Genomic DNA, 18,827 nt, shown 5'->3' on the forward strand with positions numbered 1-18,827 from the left:
TGCTGAAAGGGTTGAGGGTACATTAGAAGGAAGCAACAGCTGAAAAGCACACATCCAACACACCTGCGAGCTGGAGACTGAGGCCGGACCTGCACCAAAATGAAGCCCATGCTCTGCAGGTATTGGACATACTGCTGAAGGAAGGTGCTGGAAATTTCAAGCAGCCAGGACTCTTCCTTCAGTCGGCCGGGCAGCATGTCAGCTGAGTCTGTGCTGTAGCTGCGGTCCCGACCTGATGCCGTGGAATCACTGGAGCGATGCCTTTTCTGACACACACAGTTTCAGAAGAATTTATAGTACAGTGCACATGGCCTGAATACATATCAAAGAAATGAACCATGTTTGAATACAAAATTCTAAAAGATGACTGAAAATCACAACTTTCATTTTGAGCCTGATGAAACAAAGAAGCCATACGTCTGAGCCGTGGAAGAATAATCCAGATCAATGCACCACTAATGGAAAGAGCATTTGAACTTTGATGAAGGCCTGTTTAACTTGAAAAGAGCGACATGTGCAGAGTTAGAGCACACAGGCAGAAAGACAGGGGGCTGCTGTCAGCTCTGACAGGAAGCAGGAGCACCGGGACTCACATGTGGAAATACACGTCACAAACTGATCCACATCCCAGAATCTGTCTGAAGCCTGTCGACCACAAAGTGCTCCATACATACAACATGTTCCTGTACTGAAAATGACCAAAGTGACTCCGATTGTGAGATTTTTCAGATGAAAGAAGCTGGAATCCTACAAAACTTCCTCCTGAGGTTTGAAAGGAACTTCCAGGGAATAAATTTACAACACTAACATAAAACATGCTGGAGTGCTGTGTAAATCAATACTCCTTTCACAACAGAACACAGAAAACATATCAAATGTTGAGACATTTTACTCTTTCATGAAAAACCATTTCTCGTTTTGCAGCTGAGCTCATGTTGAGGAAGTCGGGTGTCCACAGCCCCCTCCTCATCTGTCAGCATGACAACAACACGAGGCTGGTGGGGTAAACCAGCCGGAGGAGCATTTTGCAGCTAACTGGGTTCCTTTAATACAGGTGAGTAAGATGTAGAGAGGCACAGAAGATGATCTTCAACTAAGCAAAGCTCATTTAAAATGAACTGAGGCAAAATGGAAAACTGTTTTGTGATCAGATGAAGCAAAATTTGAAATTCTTGTTCCTCTGGACTAACGAGGAGAGGGACCATCTGCTAGTTATCAGTTCAGAAGGTGCTGGAACTGGTGGCTTGCACTTCTGCAAAGGTACCGTCAATGCTGGAAAGCATATGCAGGTTTTAGAGCAACACACGCGCCCAAGCAAACACTTAGTATGCTGAACTGAAGTGTCTGCAGACCTTTCGTCAACTGAACACATTTGGTGGGTAATGAAACAGGATGTACAGCTCAGCAGCCTGAACGCCACATCGAACACTGCACAGATGATACTGTCGTTGTTAAAGACTTAAGCAAATCTAGTCACACACTTTGGGGCCAGACTGAGATACTTTAGGAAACATCAGGCTCTGAAATAAATTCCTCTAAAACCTTCATTGTGTTGTTAAATAACACTAAAAAGGCTTTAAATACTTACTATTAACTAACTTCATCAGTCACTATCTATTCCCTCTTTGACCATAATAGAAAAACTAGTCTTCTGGGAAGGGGTTGATATGTAAACTATATCACTTATTAGCAGACGAGTCCTCTGAGTCTTCTGTAAAAACACTGCAGAGGACTAACACGACGATATTCCCAGGAAGAGTGGAGGAAGGCATCCAAGGCTCATTCAAAAACACATTCAACGCATGTTTTAGGCTACTGCAAAAATAATTGGTTGACATGAACCTACGGAGCACCAGAGCAAAGAATAGCTTCATTTATGCTTTAATGTGGAAATAATTAGCAGTGTGTTCGAATAAATGCATTCTGGGAAGCAGTAGGAGTTTGCATTCAGGATCTCGTCTCAGTGAAAATATCTTCTGGCCCTTAAAGGTTTATATCCAACAAATGACTAACAGGACTAATATGAAAGCATGTTTTCTCCTCAGCTAAAGGGTTACCCGCTCACTCGTTTAGAGTATTTGAGGCCTTTTCATAGAAAGAACAAACTGGATCTCAGTGTTGGAAATACTTGATGATATGAATAGCCTTTTGTGATATGATGCTCTCAGATGTCTTATCTGTGCACAATAAATGGATTAAACGGAGAGTTGCCCATCCTCACTCAGCCCTTTTCTGGTCTTTACAGATGTATAATGCTGTGCGTAGGGAAAGTTAAAAAAAGGGACCAAAATAAACAACAGCATTTGTTTCCAAAAGTCCAGCAACTGGTGTCCTCAGCTCCAAGTCTATTTATGGACTGTTGTTAAAAGAAGGGGCGATGCTACACTGTTTACACGTCGCCCTGCTCCAGTTTTGTAAACATTTTTCCTGCCGTTGAATTGAAAATGACTCTTCTGGACCAAAATGATCCATTTTCTCAGTCTAAATATTTGATGTGTTTTCCGTGTCGTCGTTAAAGCAAATCCTTTTGTAAAAAAACATCTCAAATCAAGCATGAATGTAAAACAGAGGATTCCTAACCTGGAGTCACTGCGTTTACCATGAAGTAAGAGAGGAACATTAAACACAGGATCAGAAATTGAAGACTGTATTTATATTCGGTCTTCATATGAATAAAATGTCTAAAGTGAAAAATGAATCTGCCAGTAACTTTGCCTTTAGCTGCATGGAAAACAAACCTTTTCTAGAGGCTGAATAATCTGTTCCTCTTGGATCTGCTTGCGGAAGACGGGGTCAAAGAGCAGAGGGGTGGCACAGTAGTGGACCAGTCGGGACGACTGCTTCAGAGTCTCCAAATCTGTCCCCTGCAGAGACAGCCAAGGTAACTCTTACTGAAATGGTAAAAGTATGAAACTGCAAGTGGGATGACATAAAAGACCACAGCAACATCAAAGATGACACCAGGCTGAACGTTTAGCAGCAGATCAGCATTCAAACTACAGCCAACAGGTAATTTAGCTTGTTTATTGCACTGGACACGGGTCCTGGCCCCGACAGACTCAGCTCAGGCTGCAGACCTCCTGCTGGATGTGCTTCAGTAAGAGCACCATGTGGGCGACTGCTGAAATATCAAATTTGTAAATTTAATGCCACCGTGTAACCTCTCGAGATGTCACGGTGTCAGATAGAAACCTTTTTAATTAGCTCGGATATTCCCCACTTTGAAACAAGGCGATGCAAAATGATTTCCCCGAGGAGTGAGCTGTAACTGAAGCCCCTCAAAGACATGAAGCAGTGAGACGCTGTTCCCCCGGGTTAGTCGAGTGCAATTAGCTCCATCTGAGATTATGCTGCTTGCACAGTGGAAGAATTTACTGGTCAAATACAATTTGCTGTTTATGTTTTAAATATGCATCATCATTATGAACTTAAAGGTGCATTTTGTGATTCCCCTTTATGAACGTTAACTAAAACTATCACCACCAGGGGGCAGGCTTTTCAGAAAGTATAACGACACGTGTGCTGCTTTTCTTTTAACTTTCTTTTGTTTTGCATTCCTCACACTCCACAGGCTCCATTATAAGAACAGCTGTCTTTAAGGCTACATTTACTTACGTTGACCCTGCTGAGCCGCTGCTTTCAGGAAGCGTGGGAATTCTTTCAATTGAGCAACTGGTTCAGGAGTTATGGGAATTACAGATGTTTAATAAAAACATTGCAGGTGCCTGTGTGACCCCAGCGACCGGCTCTAAAGGGTTAAACACTGTTGAAAATACTTACTGAAATGGGCATGTTGGACTGTGCTGACCTCTGCTGCCAGGTCACGAACAGGTTCTCTATCTTCATCTGCTTCTCTAATTCTGTAAGAATAAAAACAAAGCCATTAATTTTTCAAACTGACATCATGTTTAATGTACAGGTCAAACTATTCACCTCTCCGCTCAGCAGCTTTGATCTCCAACAGCTGGCTGCCATGTCGAGCCACCACATCTCCGTCCATCAAAGGCCGAATGGTGCAGACGTCCCTCAGAGCTTCATCAAAGGGAAGCAACTCGGAGGGAAAGTGGAGGGGAGCAAGACTTCGACCAGAGTTTCCCAGTCTGCCCTGCTCTTTACTGGGCAGAGGAGGGACTGCGCTACGCAGCAATGCATCAGGCTCCATGGAGGGACCGAGGAATGGGTTGGGATCCTGATCAAGATAGAGAATAAATCAAATACCTCGACAATTAATGACGCCATCACCTCACTTAGCAGCTAAATACCTCCTGAGTAACCTCAGGAAACCACTCTTATTACATAGTTGTCGAGTGAATCGCAGTTTCCTGTCTGGCCAAGCAGGCTTTCACCGGGCTACTGTTAGCAAATGCTAGCTTATATCTGAGCCAAGCACAGCACAGCAGCTTTTAAAGTCACCACTAAAACACTGTCTGAAGCCACAGGTTGCCGTTTCTGTATGAGAAGCTTGTGTTGGAGGGTTTGATGTTTGTGGTGGTGACTGCTGGGTGTCATCGCTCAGACAGTGCTGCTCACAGCAGAAGAGAAGTCTGGGCCCAAGTCCTTCACAAGAAGTCATTTCACAAGCAGCAAGAGGGAACTCAATAATCTGGAAAGGTCTTGTTTTTGTATGGTCCGTTAAAACTCATCTTAAAAGAGTTTAATACGTGAAATCTTAGTCTGTGTTCATCAGGTGATTAATTCTGCCTTAACCTGAGGATGCTCAAGCCTTGGACACCACAGACAGGAAGCACATTTGCATTCTTCTATCACATGACGCAGCGACGTGCTGCAGTCACCGTGCTGCATATTAGTTTTGTCTGTTCTTCTCTTTTTGCTGTTGACAGGAGCTTTTGGGTGAGTTTGCTCAGCGGAGCAGCTCAGGGCCCAGATGCCCCTCGTGTGGCAGTGCTGGCTGCACCATGCCCACAGGCTGGGGGGTCAAACCGTGCACTGGTGCTCCCTCTGCTTCTCATCAGGACCTTGACAGATGAAGTTCTGTTCAGGCAAATTTTCTGCTGCTCTGACTCTGCCTTCTGTCCGCACTCATTAGTAATGCCGTGATGAAGAGCGAGGCCATCGGAGGGAAAGGAAAAGTTTGCTTCTTTCTATTCTTTGCGCTTGTTTTGTTGTTGGCCACAGGGAGAAGACTGAAAGGGCATTTGGTGTCATTCTCGGCTGCAAAACGGGGTCTAATAAGTCCCTTCGTCCGTCTGTTTTGCTCACACTGTGCATGACATTTTGCTGGATTTTACTGAACTTTCATTCAAACTAAAACAGCATTACATGATTTATTTAAACAACACCATGGTCAGCTTGACATGGTGGGGAAGGGTGGCACTCTTTGCTCTCGGTATACTTCTCCATACTGGAAAAGTACTGTATGCTGATTATCCAACCAGTGATCTCCGATCTGAGCCAGAAGAGCCGAACAGTCACCAAAGACCTCGTCCCTTAGTGTGTTCTACAGACGCATCTACTCCAGGAGTTTTCCTCCAATCGAACGATCCCAAAATACTCGCTCCCCACTGTAGCTGGGCCTTTGGCTAGTCTGCGTGGACAGCGCTTTGGCTCAGATTAGGACTCTTCCTCACATCTACCACCACCAGCAGGGGGCCTGTTCACAGAGGTTTGTGTTTTACAGTTTACAGATGTCCCCTAAACGAAACAATTCAAAAGTTCTTGTTCTGAAAAGAAGACATGAAAAACATGGCTGTGCAACATGAGGTGGCAGCTTTTTAAATAATCACTCCTTCAATAATATGAGAGGGTTTCTGAATCGATTCGTCACAAGGTTAGACCAGCGGTCCCCAACCCCCGGGCCGTGGACCGGCACTGGTCGTTTGGTACCGGGCCGCGAGAGTTGAGGCTCGGGTTTTATTTTATGTTGCTGTATTTATCCGCCACACCTTAAAGGCCGGTCTGTGAAAATACCGTCTGACATTAAACCGGTTGGGGACCGCCGGATTAGACCATATTTAAATAAAAGTTTTTGACTGTGCCTCGTTTTTCATGTCTCTTCAAATCCTTTTTCATGTTTATACAGTAGTCTTGCACATCTGTGAGGTTCACATCTGTAAACAAACTAAACTTGATAAACTGCAGTGTCCTCACATCACTGTTTTCTCACTCACTATGTATTAACAGACCTCTCTGCATTGAATCACATCTGTTATTAACCTCTGTCTCTCTTCCACAGCATGTCTTTATCCTGTCTTCCTTCTCTCACCCCAACCAATCACAGCAGATGGCCCCGCCCCTCCCTGAGCCTGGTTCTGCTGGAGGTTTCTTTCTGTTAAAAGGGAGTTTTTCCTTCCCACTGTCGCCAAAGTGCTTGCTCATAGGGGGTCATATGATTGTTGGGTTTTTCTCTGTATCTATGAAGCGCCTTGAGGCGACTTATGTTGTGATTTGGCGCTATATAAATAAAATTGAATTGAATCACAGGTTACAAATCAATGTTCCATCTACGCCAATGCTGCACGATGCAAGCTAGTTTTAATCGATTTTTGAAAAGCTCTGTGGCTTGATGGCTTTATCATTTGCATGATGTCTCTTGTATTTTAGCAGCAGTCGCTGATGCCGTCACTCTGCTTTCTCTGCCTACATTTTTCCAGATGTTCCAACACAGAAGCCTTTTTAGTCGCCCAATTCTCAAGCCATCTGTAGTACACTATCACGTATGACACCCCCTTCATCTCACCAGGAAAAACGATTGTAAAATCAATCAGTAGCTGTAGAAGTGGAGCCTTCTTGCACTGCTGTCCTCAGAGCAGCGAAGCTGATGTGACAGCTGATGTGTGAGAGTGGGAGGGAAGATGGGATGTAAAAGATGCTTTGCAAACAGTTATTAAACAGGCGGCACAGCAGACTACAGAAACCTACAACCCAAAGCCCTCTGTGTGAGAGAGGATCATAAATAATCGAGGAGGATGAATGGAAACTGACAGAGGCTAAACTGCACTGAGGTGGTTAAGTCCTCCATTTTGGAAAACAAGGCCGCTGATGTGACAGGGTTATATTTCCAGGATATGATCCGGACAACATAAGAAGACAGCAGATAGAGAAGGGTAATAATCAAGGAGAATAAAAATGCTTAGTCGTGTGGCTGAAAAATCTTGTTTTGGTTTCTGCTGCCAACACCATCAACTGCATATTGATCCAAAACTCCATATTTAATAAAGGGTGTCCAGCAGTTTTTGCTGAGACACGCAAAACAGAAAACAAAGCTGAATCGAGCCACAGCGAGCTTTGATGAAGCTGCAAGTGGCATAAATATGGAAGAGGCTTCAGTGACAGTCTTTGCCTGCCAATATTTACACAGGATGTCAATCGACTGAACTGAAAACAGTTTGCACACTGCAGCATCTCCCAAATATTGAATATTTTACACGAGATAAGTGTAGTAGGGGCGACTAGTAGCAGACCAAAGTTAAAAAACACCTCTTGTATCTAAAAAGCCAAACTTTACAGTGATCGTACAGAAAATGCTGCAGGAGGACAAACGGAGCAAAGCAGAAATGGTTCTGATGCAAAAGCAAGAAATGCTCATTTAAAAATGACACTCACACTCAGATAAATCCCAAACCTCTCGGGCTAATTACGTACATGCTAAGAGGTGGTTATAGTCCCACGGCTACAACTGTCATAGCCTAACATTAGCATTTTGTGTGCATGTTGCAAAAATGATAAACGATGCTTATTTACTGTAATAAGCCGCGACGATTTCAGCTTTTTGTAAGAGGAACCACAGAGATGCAGCCCTGCAGCTCTCTATACAACTATTGTATCATAGTACAAGATGAAAACACATTACTGTGACACATCGTCACTGAAACTCATAAATAGCACGAGGACCACTAACAGGCTGGATCAAGTAATGACATCACCATCCATGTGGGAGTCACACAAATTCGTCCTCGGGACACAACAGCTGCATGAAGTGTGCTCCGGGAGCTGCTGCCTCCTGTGACAGCGCGAGTGCAGATGCTACCCTCCCAGGCTGATTCCACCTGAGCTAGCATCCTGTTCTCCTCACCAGCTCCCCACCAGATGCAGCAGAAACAGAAGGTGCAGCCGTGCTTTTTAGAGGCAAGTCTGAGGTCTAAGGGGGAGCCTGAAAATGCTGCCGAGGTTTTTCTGATGTCATTTTTTATATTGCTGTTATAAAAAGAAAGAAGGCTGTGATTATTCTCCCAGACATGTTAAGCAGCGTTAATCGTCCTGCTTTTATATGAAAAACACCCCTGTGCAGATCATATTCCACAGTTGCACAATAACTGAGCGGCACAGCCTGTCATTGCAGAACTCAGTTAACACAGCGTGTCATTACAGGAAGCACGCGGTGACTGCCACAGTGCTGATGCCACATAACCTCTGCAGTGAGTTTGACACTGGTCATTTGCTGTCACCACATGTGAACACATGATGGCCGATCGTAGTCAGCTGCCTCCTTTCTTTCTCTAATGCAGGACAAGCACAGCACTGACTGTGAGAGCTGCTGGTGACTCAGCAGCTGCTGAAATACCATGAATAAAAAATACGCCCTGGGTTCCAAATCAAATACTCGAATACTACTTTCAGTCCATACTGCAGCTTCTCTCATAAAGTCAGTATTACTGGAGCTGGAACTGATTCCTCTGTCAGAGCACTGTACCTTCAACTTTGACTGCTTTGACTGCCTTGCATACATATATAAATATATATGTATGCACACATACATAGAGATCAATGCATTTTTGATACAAATCTGTTGATATGCTTTTTGGCCATTAAGCACTGACTTCATTTGTGTATGTATGTATGTATGTATGTATATATACACACACACACACACACACACACACACACACACACACACAAATGACGTTAGAATAAAGTATGCGATATTGAACCCAAAAGAAAACTCCAGGGCTAAAAAATGAAGTCGGTGCTTAACGGCCAAAAAGCACATCAACAGATTTGTATCAAAAATGCGTTGATCTCTATTTTTAAGAATCGAAAGCTTTGACTGACAGGTGAGGGCAGACTAAGCTGCTAGACACCTGCTGGGGTAACTGGACCGTAAACTACATTTTGCTGGATTTTGTAGGAAGTGTGCAACTGTACAGTTTAACAGTTTGATGCTGCGCTCCAGTCATGCAGTGCAATCTACCCAGCAAAGCATGTTGGGGTGGCACAGACAACAACAGGACTGTTTGGGCACCTGTAAATATCAGAGGAGACTGAAGTATCCTCAGAGACGGACTTTGGTAACGTGTATGTAAACAAAACAGTCACCAAAAAGTATTTTACATTGTTTATACACAGAAAAAAACAATGTAGTAAGCTTTCATTTGTGGGTCTGACTGCCAAGTCTGATTACCTGATTACTTATAAGACGACAACTTGCTCATAACCTAAAACCTAAGACACAGTGAGGCTGTCCTGCTTTTAAAACGGGCATTCAGCAACCAGTTAAGGCCATCTTTGAGGTACAGTTTATGTACTAAATGGTGCTTCAGTGCTTAAACCCTCTGTGTGCTCTCTCTGACTCAGCACAAAACGTCCCTCACAAATAACTAACAATGAAGTGATCCCATGATGCTTTTCTTCCTGTACTGCTGTTGGCCTGCTTACAATACACCAGAGTGTTTTCACCTGCTTGGAGTCTATTTCATGGATGGGAGCATCGGAAAAGCAGTAGTGATGGAAGAGACCCATCTTCTGATTGAACAGGCAGTGGACGACGTGAGCCCTCGCATTCTGCCACTTCACCAGACGCACCAGCTCGCGATTCAGAGAGGCGCCCAGATCCACGGACCAGTTGTAGCTGTACAGCGTCACCTGAAGAACCAACGGTGAAGTATTACAATCATGTTTTAAAGAGCACACTTGTACTTAGAAACATAATCCCACAGCTTAATTATGAAGCACAATGAGGATATGTGTGCTACCTTTTTGAAAAGATATCAGAGAAATTTGCTTTACAGAGAAATGACAGCATTTGGCTTCAAAAACACGCTAATAAAGGTAAAAAACCCAGAGGATTAAAGATCTTTGGGCTAGTAACCTGGCTACCACGTAGGCTTATATGTCACACATTTTCATTATTGTGGGCAGCTTATACACATGCGCTGTCAGAGCACCATCTTTATTTGCTCAAGCACCCACTGACAAAAATACATCTAAGGACAAGTTCATGTATTTGAAAGCCATTACAAATAGGACCCTTTGGGATCTTGTTCTCTGCCCGGCCTGAGGGATATACAGAGTGTACAGAGGCCTCCATATCCCAAATCACCTCTTTGTCCAGGATGCTGATAAAGAGGAACCTCTGGCGAGGAGCCATTCCCACCCCAGCCTGGCTCGGACCGATCGAATCGCTCTGCTCCAGAGCATCGAAGCGCTGGAAGCCTTTATGAGCTGGACAGAAAAGACAGAAAGTCAGTGCAACAGCAAAGCAATACGAGTCCAAGCTGCCCAGCAGGCTGTGCTATGTCCTTCAACAAAGAGTCCCAGCTGACTCTGATCACAATCTTTACTGAACTGTCAGATGAACATAACTGAGTTTTAAATACAAACGTACTGGGCAGCTGCTTCGCAGGTTTTTCACTTCCTGGGAGGTTTTGGGGTTTCTGAGGTTTGACTGACGAGAGCGAAAGCTTTACTGTGATGCTGCTTCTGAAATCACAGCGTTCGATGGACCACAAAAACAGTGTTGGCTTGATTATCAGGAGTGAAGAAACGTGGTTATTTTTTAAAACCGATGTAAACCTGTTTGCGAGCGGCGGTCGTGATATCCCCGCAGAAAGGAAGCAGAGAATGATGAAGTAATATCATTACCACAGAAAGGTCAAACAGCATTTCAGCTTCAAGATGATTTAAGGTGCGCTTAAACAAAACGTATTGGTGCTGCAGCTTTATAAAAGCTCATGAGTGCTATTCTCTCAATGTGTGCGTTTAATTCTCCTCGTCAGTGTGAGACACAACGTCACGGGGCTGCTTTTACTTCACTTTGGTTTGTGGCAGGTTTAGTTATTTATTTGTTACCTCAAAGTATAAATTAGTAATATTCAGCCCCAAACTATGAAGCTATGGAGAAACTATTCAAGAAGAGAACTGCTAACATCATGAAGCCATGTAGTGTAATAAGAACCGGACATGGGTTCCAGTGCAGGGGACTAACTGCAGAAATAAGTCTGATTGTAAAGAAGTCAAAAGTAAAAATGCATTTATTTTCTAAATTGTGATCGAGCTGTTAGCCAATGAGCATCGAGTATCCCGCGGCTTTCACAGTCGTAGCTCGAGGATGAACAAGAGGACGTCACATGAATAGATCCATGTTTTCTATACAGTCCACATTAAAAACTTTGCTATCACAGCATAACAATTAGTCTGATTAACTGATGTGTTTTAAAGTGGCGAGGCGACATAGTTAGCATTCGTGGTTATCGTTTTATGATGGCTCCGTTCTGTAGCTTTGTTACAGGGTGATCGATACAATTAAAAACACGACTGAAGTTAATGCAACTTCAGTCGTCTTTTATTTATAATGTAAAACAAGTTTCATAAATCCAACTAAGTTTGAGACCCATTAAAAATGAATTTAAGACATTTTAATGCCTTAAATTCAGATCATGGATCTTAAAAAACTGCAGGTCTTAAAGAACCAGTAAAAATTCAGTTTAACTGAAGAGGCGAACACACTAACATCTTTTTATCACACTGACTCTCTAAGACTTTCATGTCAACATGTGAAGTATTCTGCTGTTCTCTGTGAAAGCTCGCTTACATATATTTCAGCTGTTGAGACTATAGAAAAACAAACAAACAAACCAATATATTGACAAAACGCAGCCATAAAGAAAATCCCATTACCATGAAAGTTGTTGGTAAGCTGAGGAGCAAACTTACGTGTGAACCTATTTAGCACTGGGCTGTTTTCCTCATCTGAACTGTCTTCTGTGGGTAAACAGAGGAGGTACAAACAGCAAGGCGGCGTGGACAGTGAAACACAGCTCGACACAAACCGATGTAAGCAAAACAAAAATAAGACAGATGTTAGAGAGCAGCGAGCACGGACAGAGAAACACAGAATCAAAGAGCAGCGGCGGCGGCGGCGGCGAGGACAGAGCACGTTCAAAGCTTCAACAGGAAACACGTGGAGCGTCTCCTCCACACTACTCATGGTGTTAAAACAAGTGTTAGCAACATGCTGCAGACAGGTCTATGCCAGCCTAATATACCGAACAGCTTTACCTCAAGAATATCCTCACTAGACTAGCAGTGTGTGATTAGCTGCTGCGACACAAAAGCAACAGAAATGAGGCCGAACTTTATTTTGCAGCAGTCGAATAAATGAGAAAAAACTAGAAACAGAAGCTCTGCATGAGATAAAAGCAGACTTCACTCACTGGACACCTGAAAGGACTCATATGTTGTGCCATAAGATATAAACTACACTACAGTTAGACATTAATATCTCAAATTAAACTGTATTTATGTTTTATAGCCATCATGTTTGTTGACTTTGTTATATGTAAATTATAGTTTTATTCATGTTGATTCTTTTTAGTTTTTGGTAATTATTTACTATAGTTTATAATGTAGCATTTTATTCAACTATATGATGTTTAATCAACTTTTCAGAGGTTTCTTTTTTGTTTGTGTCATTTTGTTGTGTTTCCATCCTCTGCTGCTTATAGTGGAAATGTTTGACATAATGTTCGGTGCAACCAAACACAGCTTTCATTTACAGAGTCAACCACAAACTCCTCACCCAGCAGGCATCCAGGTCAGATGCCTAAACAACCTCGATATCAAACAGCTGCTGGTCTTTACCCCATGGCCAAGTTACTCACCCCACTCTGAGGGTGAGACAGACACACACCCTTCATTTCCACTACTTGTGTTTTCTATGGTAGCCTCACCCATGAGTAGGACCGTAGACAGACCAGGAAGCTGAGAGCATTGATTCCACACTCGGCTCTTTCTCACCAGGATGGACGGTCTGACTATACGTTAGTCTCCCACTCCACTCATGAACAAGACGTTAACATGGACTTAAATTCCTCCACACTCGGAGCGCACGTTCCTTCCTGTTCCACCGTAGAACCACAACACTGGACTTGGGGCTAATCCTCATTGATGTGCTGAACTCTGAGCGCGCTTGTATTTAACGTCCTTTTATTCCACCTTCTGTTTGGTTTCAGTTCGCTTTGTCTCATCGTCGGCTTCTCAGTCGTCTGTGAAGCTCTTTGAACTGCACTTACTTGCATGAGACGAACTACAGACTGAAATGTGATTGATTACAATAATGAGGAAACAAAAGAACATCACAGGATAATGTGTTTATTGGACTTCTATTTTACTTTATTATGGGGTCATCTGTTGCTCATTAGAAGCAACGAATGACTCGAGCACATAACAGGCTCACAGGACCAGCAACAACACTTTACATGGACTTGTTTTTATGTGATGCTTTTTCTCTCTCATTGTCTTTATAAGCCTGTTTATTGTTTTCAATTATTCTTGATCATTTCTCATTAAATGCTTTTATTCTGTTGTTGACATTTATCCTGTGTTTTGCATTGTGCAGTCTTGTTGCAGCTCGTTCTCACCGTTACCTTCATCTTGTTTTGTTTGGCCTTGATTCTGCTCATCTGTCAACTGACTGTTTGGTAATTAAGCAGGAGGGAGACAAAGTAATTAACTTTTATTCTAAAAACTCTGGTACTTTGTAGATGATAAAATATAAATCTAACAATGTGTCATTTGAACATATCGCCATCCAATAATATAATGTGGTGGTCGCCGTCACTGGGTTTAAAGCTGGGGGCCAGCTGGGGTCAGCGGGAGTTTGCATGTTCTCCGTGTGCCTGTGTGGCTCTCCGTGAACAAAGACACGTATGTTAGGTTAACTGGTGTTTCTAAATTGGTTGTAGGTGTGAATGAATGTGTGAACGTCTCTCTGTGCAAGTATGGTGGCCTGTCCACAGTGCGCCCCACCTCGCACCTAAAGGTCAGCTGGGGTCGGCTTTGGAAAACTGATGGATGACACCGATGTACTCGTACTTGAACGGCTGTTCAATTCCAAACATGGACTCTTACAGAAAGACTCATCACTTACTACATCTATATCAGGGCTGCACAAATCTATGAACGGCATTCATTTCTAATCAAATATTCTGATTTCCTGATGAATTGGAGAAAAAGGAAACAACCATAACAGGCTGTTTAAAACACACTGGAGCTGAGGTAGTGATGCATAGCCTGTGCAGAGGGTAAGGTAGTAAGGGGCTAAGGTGAACGGCTGGTATTGCAGCGGTTACCTTGCTCTGTGCTGTAGTGCCACTGATGGAAGTTGCGGCCGATGAGAATGAAGCTCCTCACAGCGTCCGGTGGTTGGCTGAGGTTCTGGCCAAGAGGGAGCGGCACAAAATGGTCTCCAGATGTGGGGCAGCTGCAAAAAGTATAATACAGGTGCAATATTATAGAGCTGAACGACTTTAATGGCAGTGTGCAGTCAGAGGGCGCCCACCAGGTATGGTATATATCCTGTTAACAGTTTCCAAAAATATGCCTTTCTACTCTCTGAGCTCTCAAAGTGCTTCATGCAACATGTCTTAATGTTTCAGTCCCATTCATAGAAGCACTGCTTTCTATGGCTAAGTGCATTGGATGCATTCCAGTGGATGAAGCTGAGAGAAACCTGGGGTCAGTATCTTGTGCACAGACATTTGGCATGTAGACTGGAGCAGCCAGGCATCGAATCACCAACCTTCTGATTAGTGGATGACCTGCTCGGCCCCCTGAGCTCAGTCTAAGTGTTTCTGAGTGTGACCCGAAGCTGCAGCTGTTTGCTCAAAATCCTCAGTTTAACATTTTTTTCTATTTTTGAAACGTCACCAACGCGACCTGCTCGTCAAACCTTTAGTTTGTGAGGGGCAGCCAATCACAATAAATGCTGCAGTAAAGGGAGAGAAATAAAAGGCCTCATGGCTGACAGAGGATGAACTGGGGGTGGTAACCCAAAAACAGCGCCTAACTTCTATAAGGTAAAACTGTGTGTCTATAGTCGTGTTCATTGATTATATGTCTGAGAAGTCTAAAGGAGAACTGATTTTCGAGTGCGATCACAACAGTGACTCGGTATCTGTGTGGCAACAATCAGGAACGAAGAAGTTGTCTGGCTCCAGAGAGCGCACACTTCTTATTCACAGTGTTTTCTAACGAGCAGGCTGCTAAGAAGTCTGCGAGAACAATTTGTTCGCTTTCAGGGGTCTGCACTGAAAGAGATGACAGCAAGTTGGACTTATAACCAATAAAAGTCATTCAAATTTCAGCTGAAGAGTCAAAATGCCTCAAAGCATGAGGAGGCTGAAAGTAGCTGGAATGCCATTTGATGAAGTGCAGACAGCAGTTGGAAGATCAGCTGCAGAGATGAAAGTGAATGAAAGCTGTGGAAATGTCATTTGCATTGGAAGCAACAATCGACATTTGAGCTGAAGCTGAAGAGTCTCAGCTGAGGTGTTTTTGAATGTCAGAGCACAACAACAGCTTTCATGCACCTCGGCAACAAAAAATATCACAACTCAGTGTTACTTTTTATTGCTCTCAACATCAGGAAGGTAAGAGTGATGATCGATTACCAAGAAAAGCACGATGTAAAAACTCACCTCGTCTTTCGAAATGTCTTCACTGTTGTGTCGGCGGCCAGCGAACTGACCAAACTGACAATCTCTGCCAAGATGGAAGGCAGCAGGAAGTGTGAGGCCGTTTTAGTGGTACACTGCTGAATGGAGGGGCAACCTGAGAGTAACACAGAGTGTGAGAGCTCGCAGAATATAAACCCCCAACTTCTCAAATAAGTTTTCAGATTCTGGATGAATGTAGAGATAAAACTTACCAAGTTTGGCCATGAAAGTTATCCACGGCTGGCAGATATCTTGGTAAATGGGGTCCAGAGTGCCTGCATCTCCCTCCTCAAACTGAGACAGCTGCCTCCTGCACAGCCACAAACCCCCCACACTTCATTAAACCACATTTCTATGGGACTCACAGCAGAGAGAAAACCTGTTTTGGTGGTTTAAAGGCTTGTTGCCTGCCATCAGTGATGCAGTGGTGGTCAGGCAAGATTTCTGCTTTCTCAGCTCCATATCTAAGACAGAAATGACAATACTACCATACATGGTAAAATATTTAATCTTTAAATATGAAATGGACAGTACTGGCACTGTGACTCCACCCACTCAAGCATCATGCTGTCTTAGCCTTTTCTGAAACCAGGCATCGTGATCGCGCTGGAAGACATCTGATGTGAAACCAAGGACACCGCACACTAACCAGCTAACAGCCTGTCAGTCACAGCAACTTGCTAACCAGTCTTGCAAGTATTAGCTGGTGTCTTTCATCTGTAAATACAGTCACTGGTGAGTCCAAAAGGCAACCACAGCAGCAGCCAATGATCTAACAGGCATCAAAATGCCAATGAAGCTAAATGGTGACGATGCAGCAGCTGTGTGCATCTATGTACAGTCTGAGACTGAAGAGCCACCAGCAAGACTGTGCAGCAGCTTACACCTATCAGCTTTCTCCATACATAGTGCAGACCCACCTGCTAGGACCGGGCGTCCACATATGTGGACTTCACATTTTGGGTTGTCTAGACCACAATTATTCACCACTGTTCTATCGAGATATAGAACGAATGTCCTCATATGTGGATCTCATTTTTCTCAGACACTACATCAGGTAAAAAGATCATTCTTTGCTTTTACATCCAATCAGCCTAAACAGCAAAGAGAAATTAAAAACGCCATGAAGGAGTTCGTGTCTTAGGAGGTTAAATTTGGCACCAAAGACCGTGACCATCTTCTAAACCATACCAGAATGATTTCAGCTCTTCTTGCTTTCCTCTCGATATAAAGTTTTAATGCGCTTTAGACAAGCGGCTCTCAAAGCATTAATGTCCAAGTGTTAACCCAAGGGGCCAATATATGATTGAGGGCCACACAGGAAAAATGCTGCATATATGATGTGTCATGTAGCTTTCATTAGTAATAATTGGTCTTTTCCTGCGATATCACACTCTTACATGAAGTAGAAGGAGGAACTGCACAGCCCACGCTGTGTCCGTATTCTCTCCAAGGACTGCATAAGGGTTCAACTTTGTATGATTTCTAGCTCCCTGATGCAGTTAGTGTTCAGTATAATAACTCAAAGTGGCTTCAGTGAGTCCCACCTCTGGGTCTGCTCTAGCTCCACAGCCACCGTCTTGTCCTGGCTCCACTGCTGCTTTACATTCTCCGTCTTGTGTCTGCGGCGTGCTGCTCGGCCCTCCTCGCCTTTCTCCTGCACAATGTCGTCTGTCGTCTTGGGGCTCCCGAGCTCGGCCGAGTCTGGCTTACTCTGATGGAGGGAAAGAAACATGCTTACTTTCATACGTGTCTGTGACGACACGTCTGATCTGTCGAAACTAGACGAACAGTCAATAAGCACTGGGAACTGTGCAAAAAAGGAACGACTGTTTTTTAAATGATCACAAAATGCTGACGTAGAAAGCCAGTAACTGACCAGTATGTCCCAGAAGCTGCGGCGAGTGCTTTTGCCAGTAGGCGTGGTGGACTCGGGTGTGCTACTTCCTGTCGTGGGGGCGCCTCCTACAGCTTGGATTAAGCTGATCGGAGATGGACTGGTTTTAAAAACCCTTGAGCCACTGCGCTGCCTGGGGCTGTCCTTCACTTCTCTCGCCTCAGCCAAAGGAATCAGCAGCCCTGAAGAACATTTCACAATCAAACTTCAATTAAAGTCTTAAACGTTTCCCAAGGATGGCTGCAGTGAGATCCTCCATGCTGTTCTGCTTTCTGCCACCGGGTGTCACGAACGCCCGCATCCAAATATCCCACACGCTTCTAGATTATTCGTTTAGTCTGTGAGGCAAATAAGCCTGATAATAGAGTGCTTTCATGACCAATTACATGAGGGTCAAACATAACATGGGAGGGAGCTTTACTACATTCAAACAGGAAAAGGAAATCAGTCTGTCGTACCAACGTGTTAAAACTTTACCTTTCCACAAAGGCCCTGCAGCTTCAGTGTGTGCTGCTGCGTCTCCTCCATGTCATCCTCTGATGTTGGGTTAACCAAAAACAGATTCCATGCTTGTGGGGTATCTGACAAATTCCAAAGTGTGGGGTAATCTGGAGTCCTTTGTGACCCATCGGTCTAAGTCTGCTTGTGCTGATATTATCAGCTCAGAGGACAACTTGCCAATTTTCACCATCACCATCATTAAACCTCTGATCTGTGTCATGATATCAGTGTGGAAGGCCACAAACAGATGAAGCAGCATGAATATTGGATTAATCCGGCCAAACGGGCCATTATGCAGCAGCAGGTAAACCATCTCACTGAATATGTACAAAGGCCAGCAGTACACTCCATGTTGGTAACAAACAGAAAATCTGTCAGCAAACAGAATTCTTCGCCTCGCTCTGAGGACGGCATTGATAATGTAGGCTCAGCTAAATTTGTGGCTTTGTAGTTAAAAGGTTAGCAGGACGTCCCTTTGATACCAGAGAGCAGTCCTGGAGGGACAGCTGCATCCATTTTTGAGACCTACTCAAACACCATTTGGGTTGTGTAATTATCCGCTGAGTTGTACCAGCTCAAGATTCAAGCATTAAACTAAAAAACTGAAAAACAAATGATGGGGGGAAAAAAAACCCCATGGCATAGTCGCCTACTACTCCGAAAGAGACTCGCGTTTAGGAACAGGACTGTCTGCGGGTCAAGAAAGCACAAATATAGAGTACACCTACACCTGGCTGTAGCACCGCTGCTTCTCTGTC

General features: G+C 43.8%; 1 protein-coding gene across 14 annotated transcripts in view; it reads right to left on the reverse strand.

Moving 5' to 3' along the window:
* szt2 (SZT2 subunit of KICSTOR complex) overlaps positions 1–18,827 on the reverse strand; it is a 108,290-nt gene that overhangs the window by 24,825 nt on the left and 64,638 nt on the right. For 12 of the 14 annotated variants that reach the window (XM_085246166.1, XM_085246162.1, XM_085246169.1 and 9 more), the window contains 12 exons: positions 17,551–17,750; positions 17,219–17,385; positions 15,884–15,981; positions 15,654–15,786; positions 14,307–14,437; positions 11,890–11,937; positions 10,277–10,398; positions 9,634–9,819; positions 3,934–4,189; positions 3,781–3,860; positions 2,739–2,864; positions 64–266 (listed from right to left, as the gene is read on the reverse strand). In XM_085246166.1, the coding sequence (XP_085102292.1) occupies positions 64–266; positions 2,739–2,864; positions 3,781–3,860; positions 3,934–4,189; positions 9,634–9,819; positions 10,277–10,398; positions 11,890–11,937; positions 14,307–14,437; positions 15,654–15,786; positions 15,884–15,981; positions 17,219–17,385; positions 17,551–17,750 (1,750 nt within the window). The remainder of the gene's footprint in view (positions 1–63; positions 267–2,738; positions 2,865–3,780; positions 3,861–3,933; positions 4,190–9,633; positions 9,820–10,276; positions 10,399–11,889; positions 11,938–14,306; positions 14,438–15,653; positions 15,787–15,883; positions 15,982–17,218; positions 17,386–17,550; positions 17,751–18,827) is intronic. The other 2 variants (XM_085246158.1, XM_085246164.1) reach the window with 2 other exon arrangements.

Source organism: Mchenga conophoros, linkage group LG15 (assembly GCF_057382185.1).
Source record: "Mchenga conophoros isolate Kocher_MC1m ecotype Shallow Benthic linkage group LG15, M_conophoros_male_GT1.1, whole genome shotgun sequence".
Classification (NCBI taxonomy): domain Eukaryota; kingdom Metazoa; phylum Chordata; class Actinopteri; order Cichliformes; family Cichlidae; genus Mchenga; species Mchenga conophoros.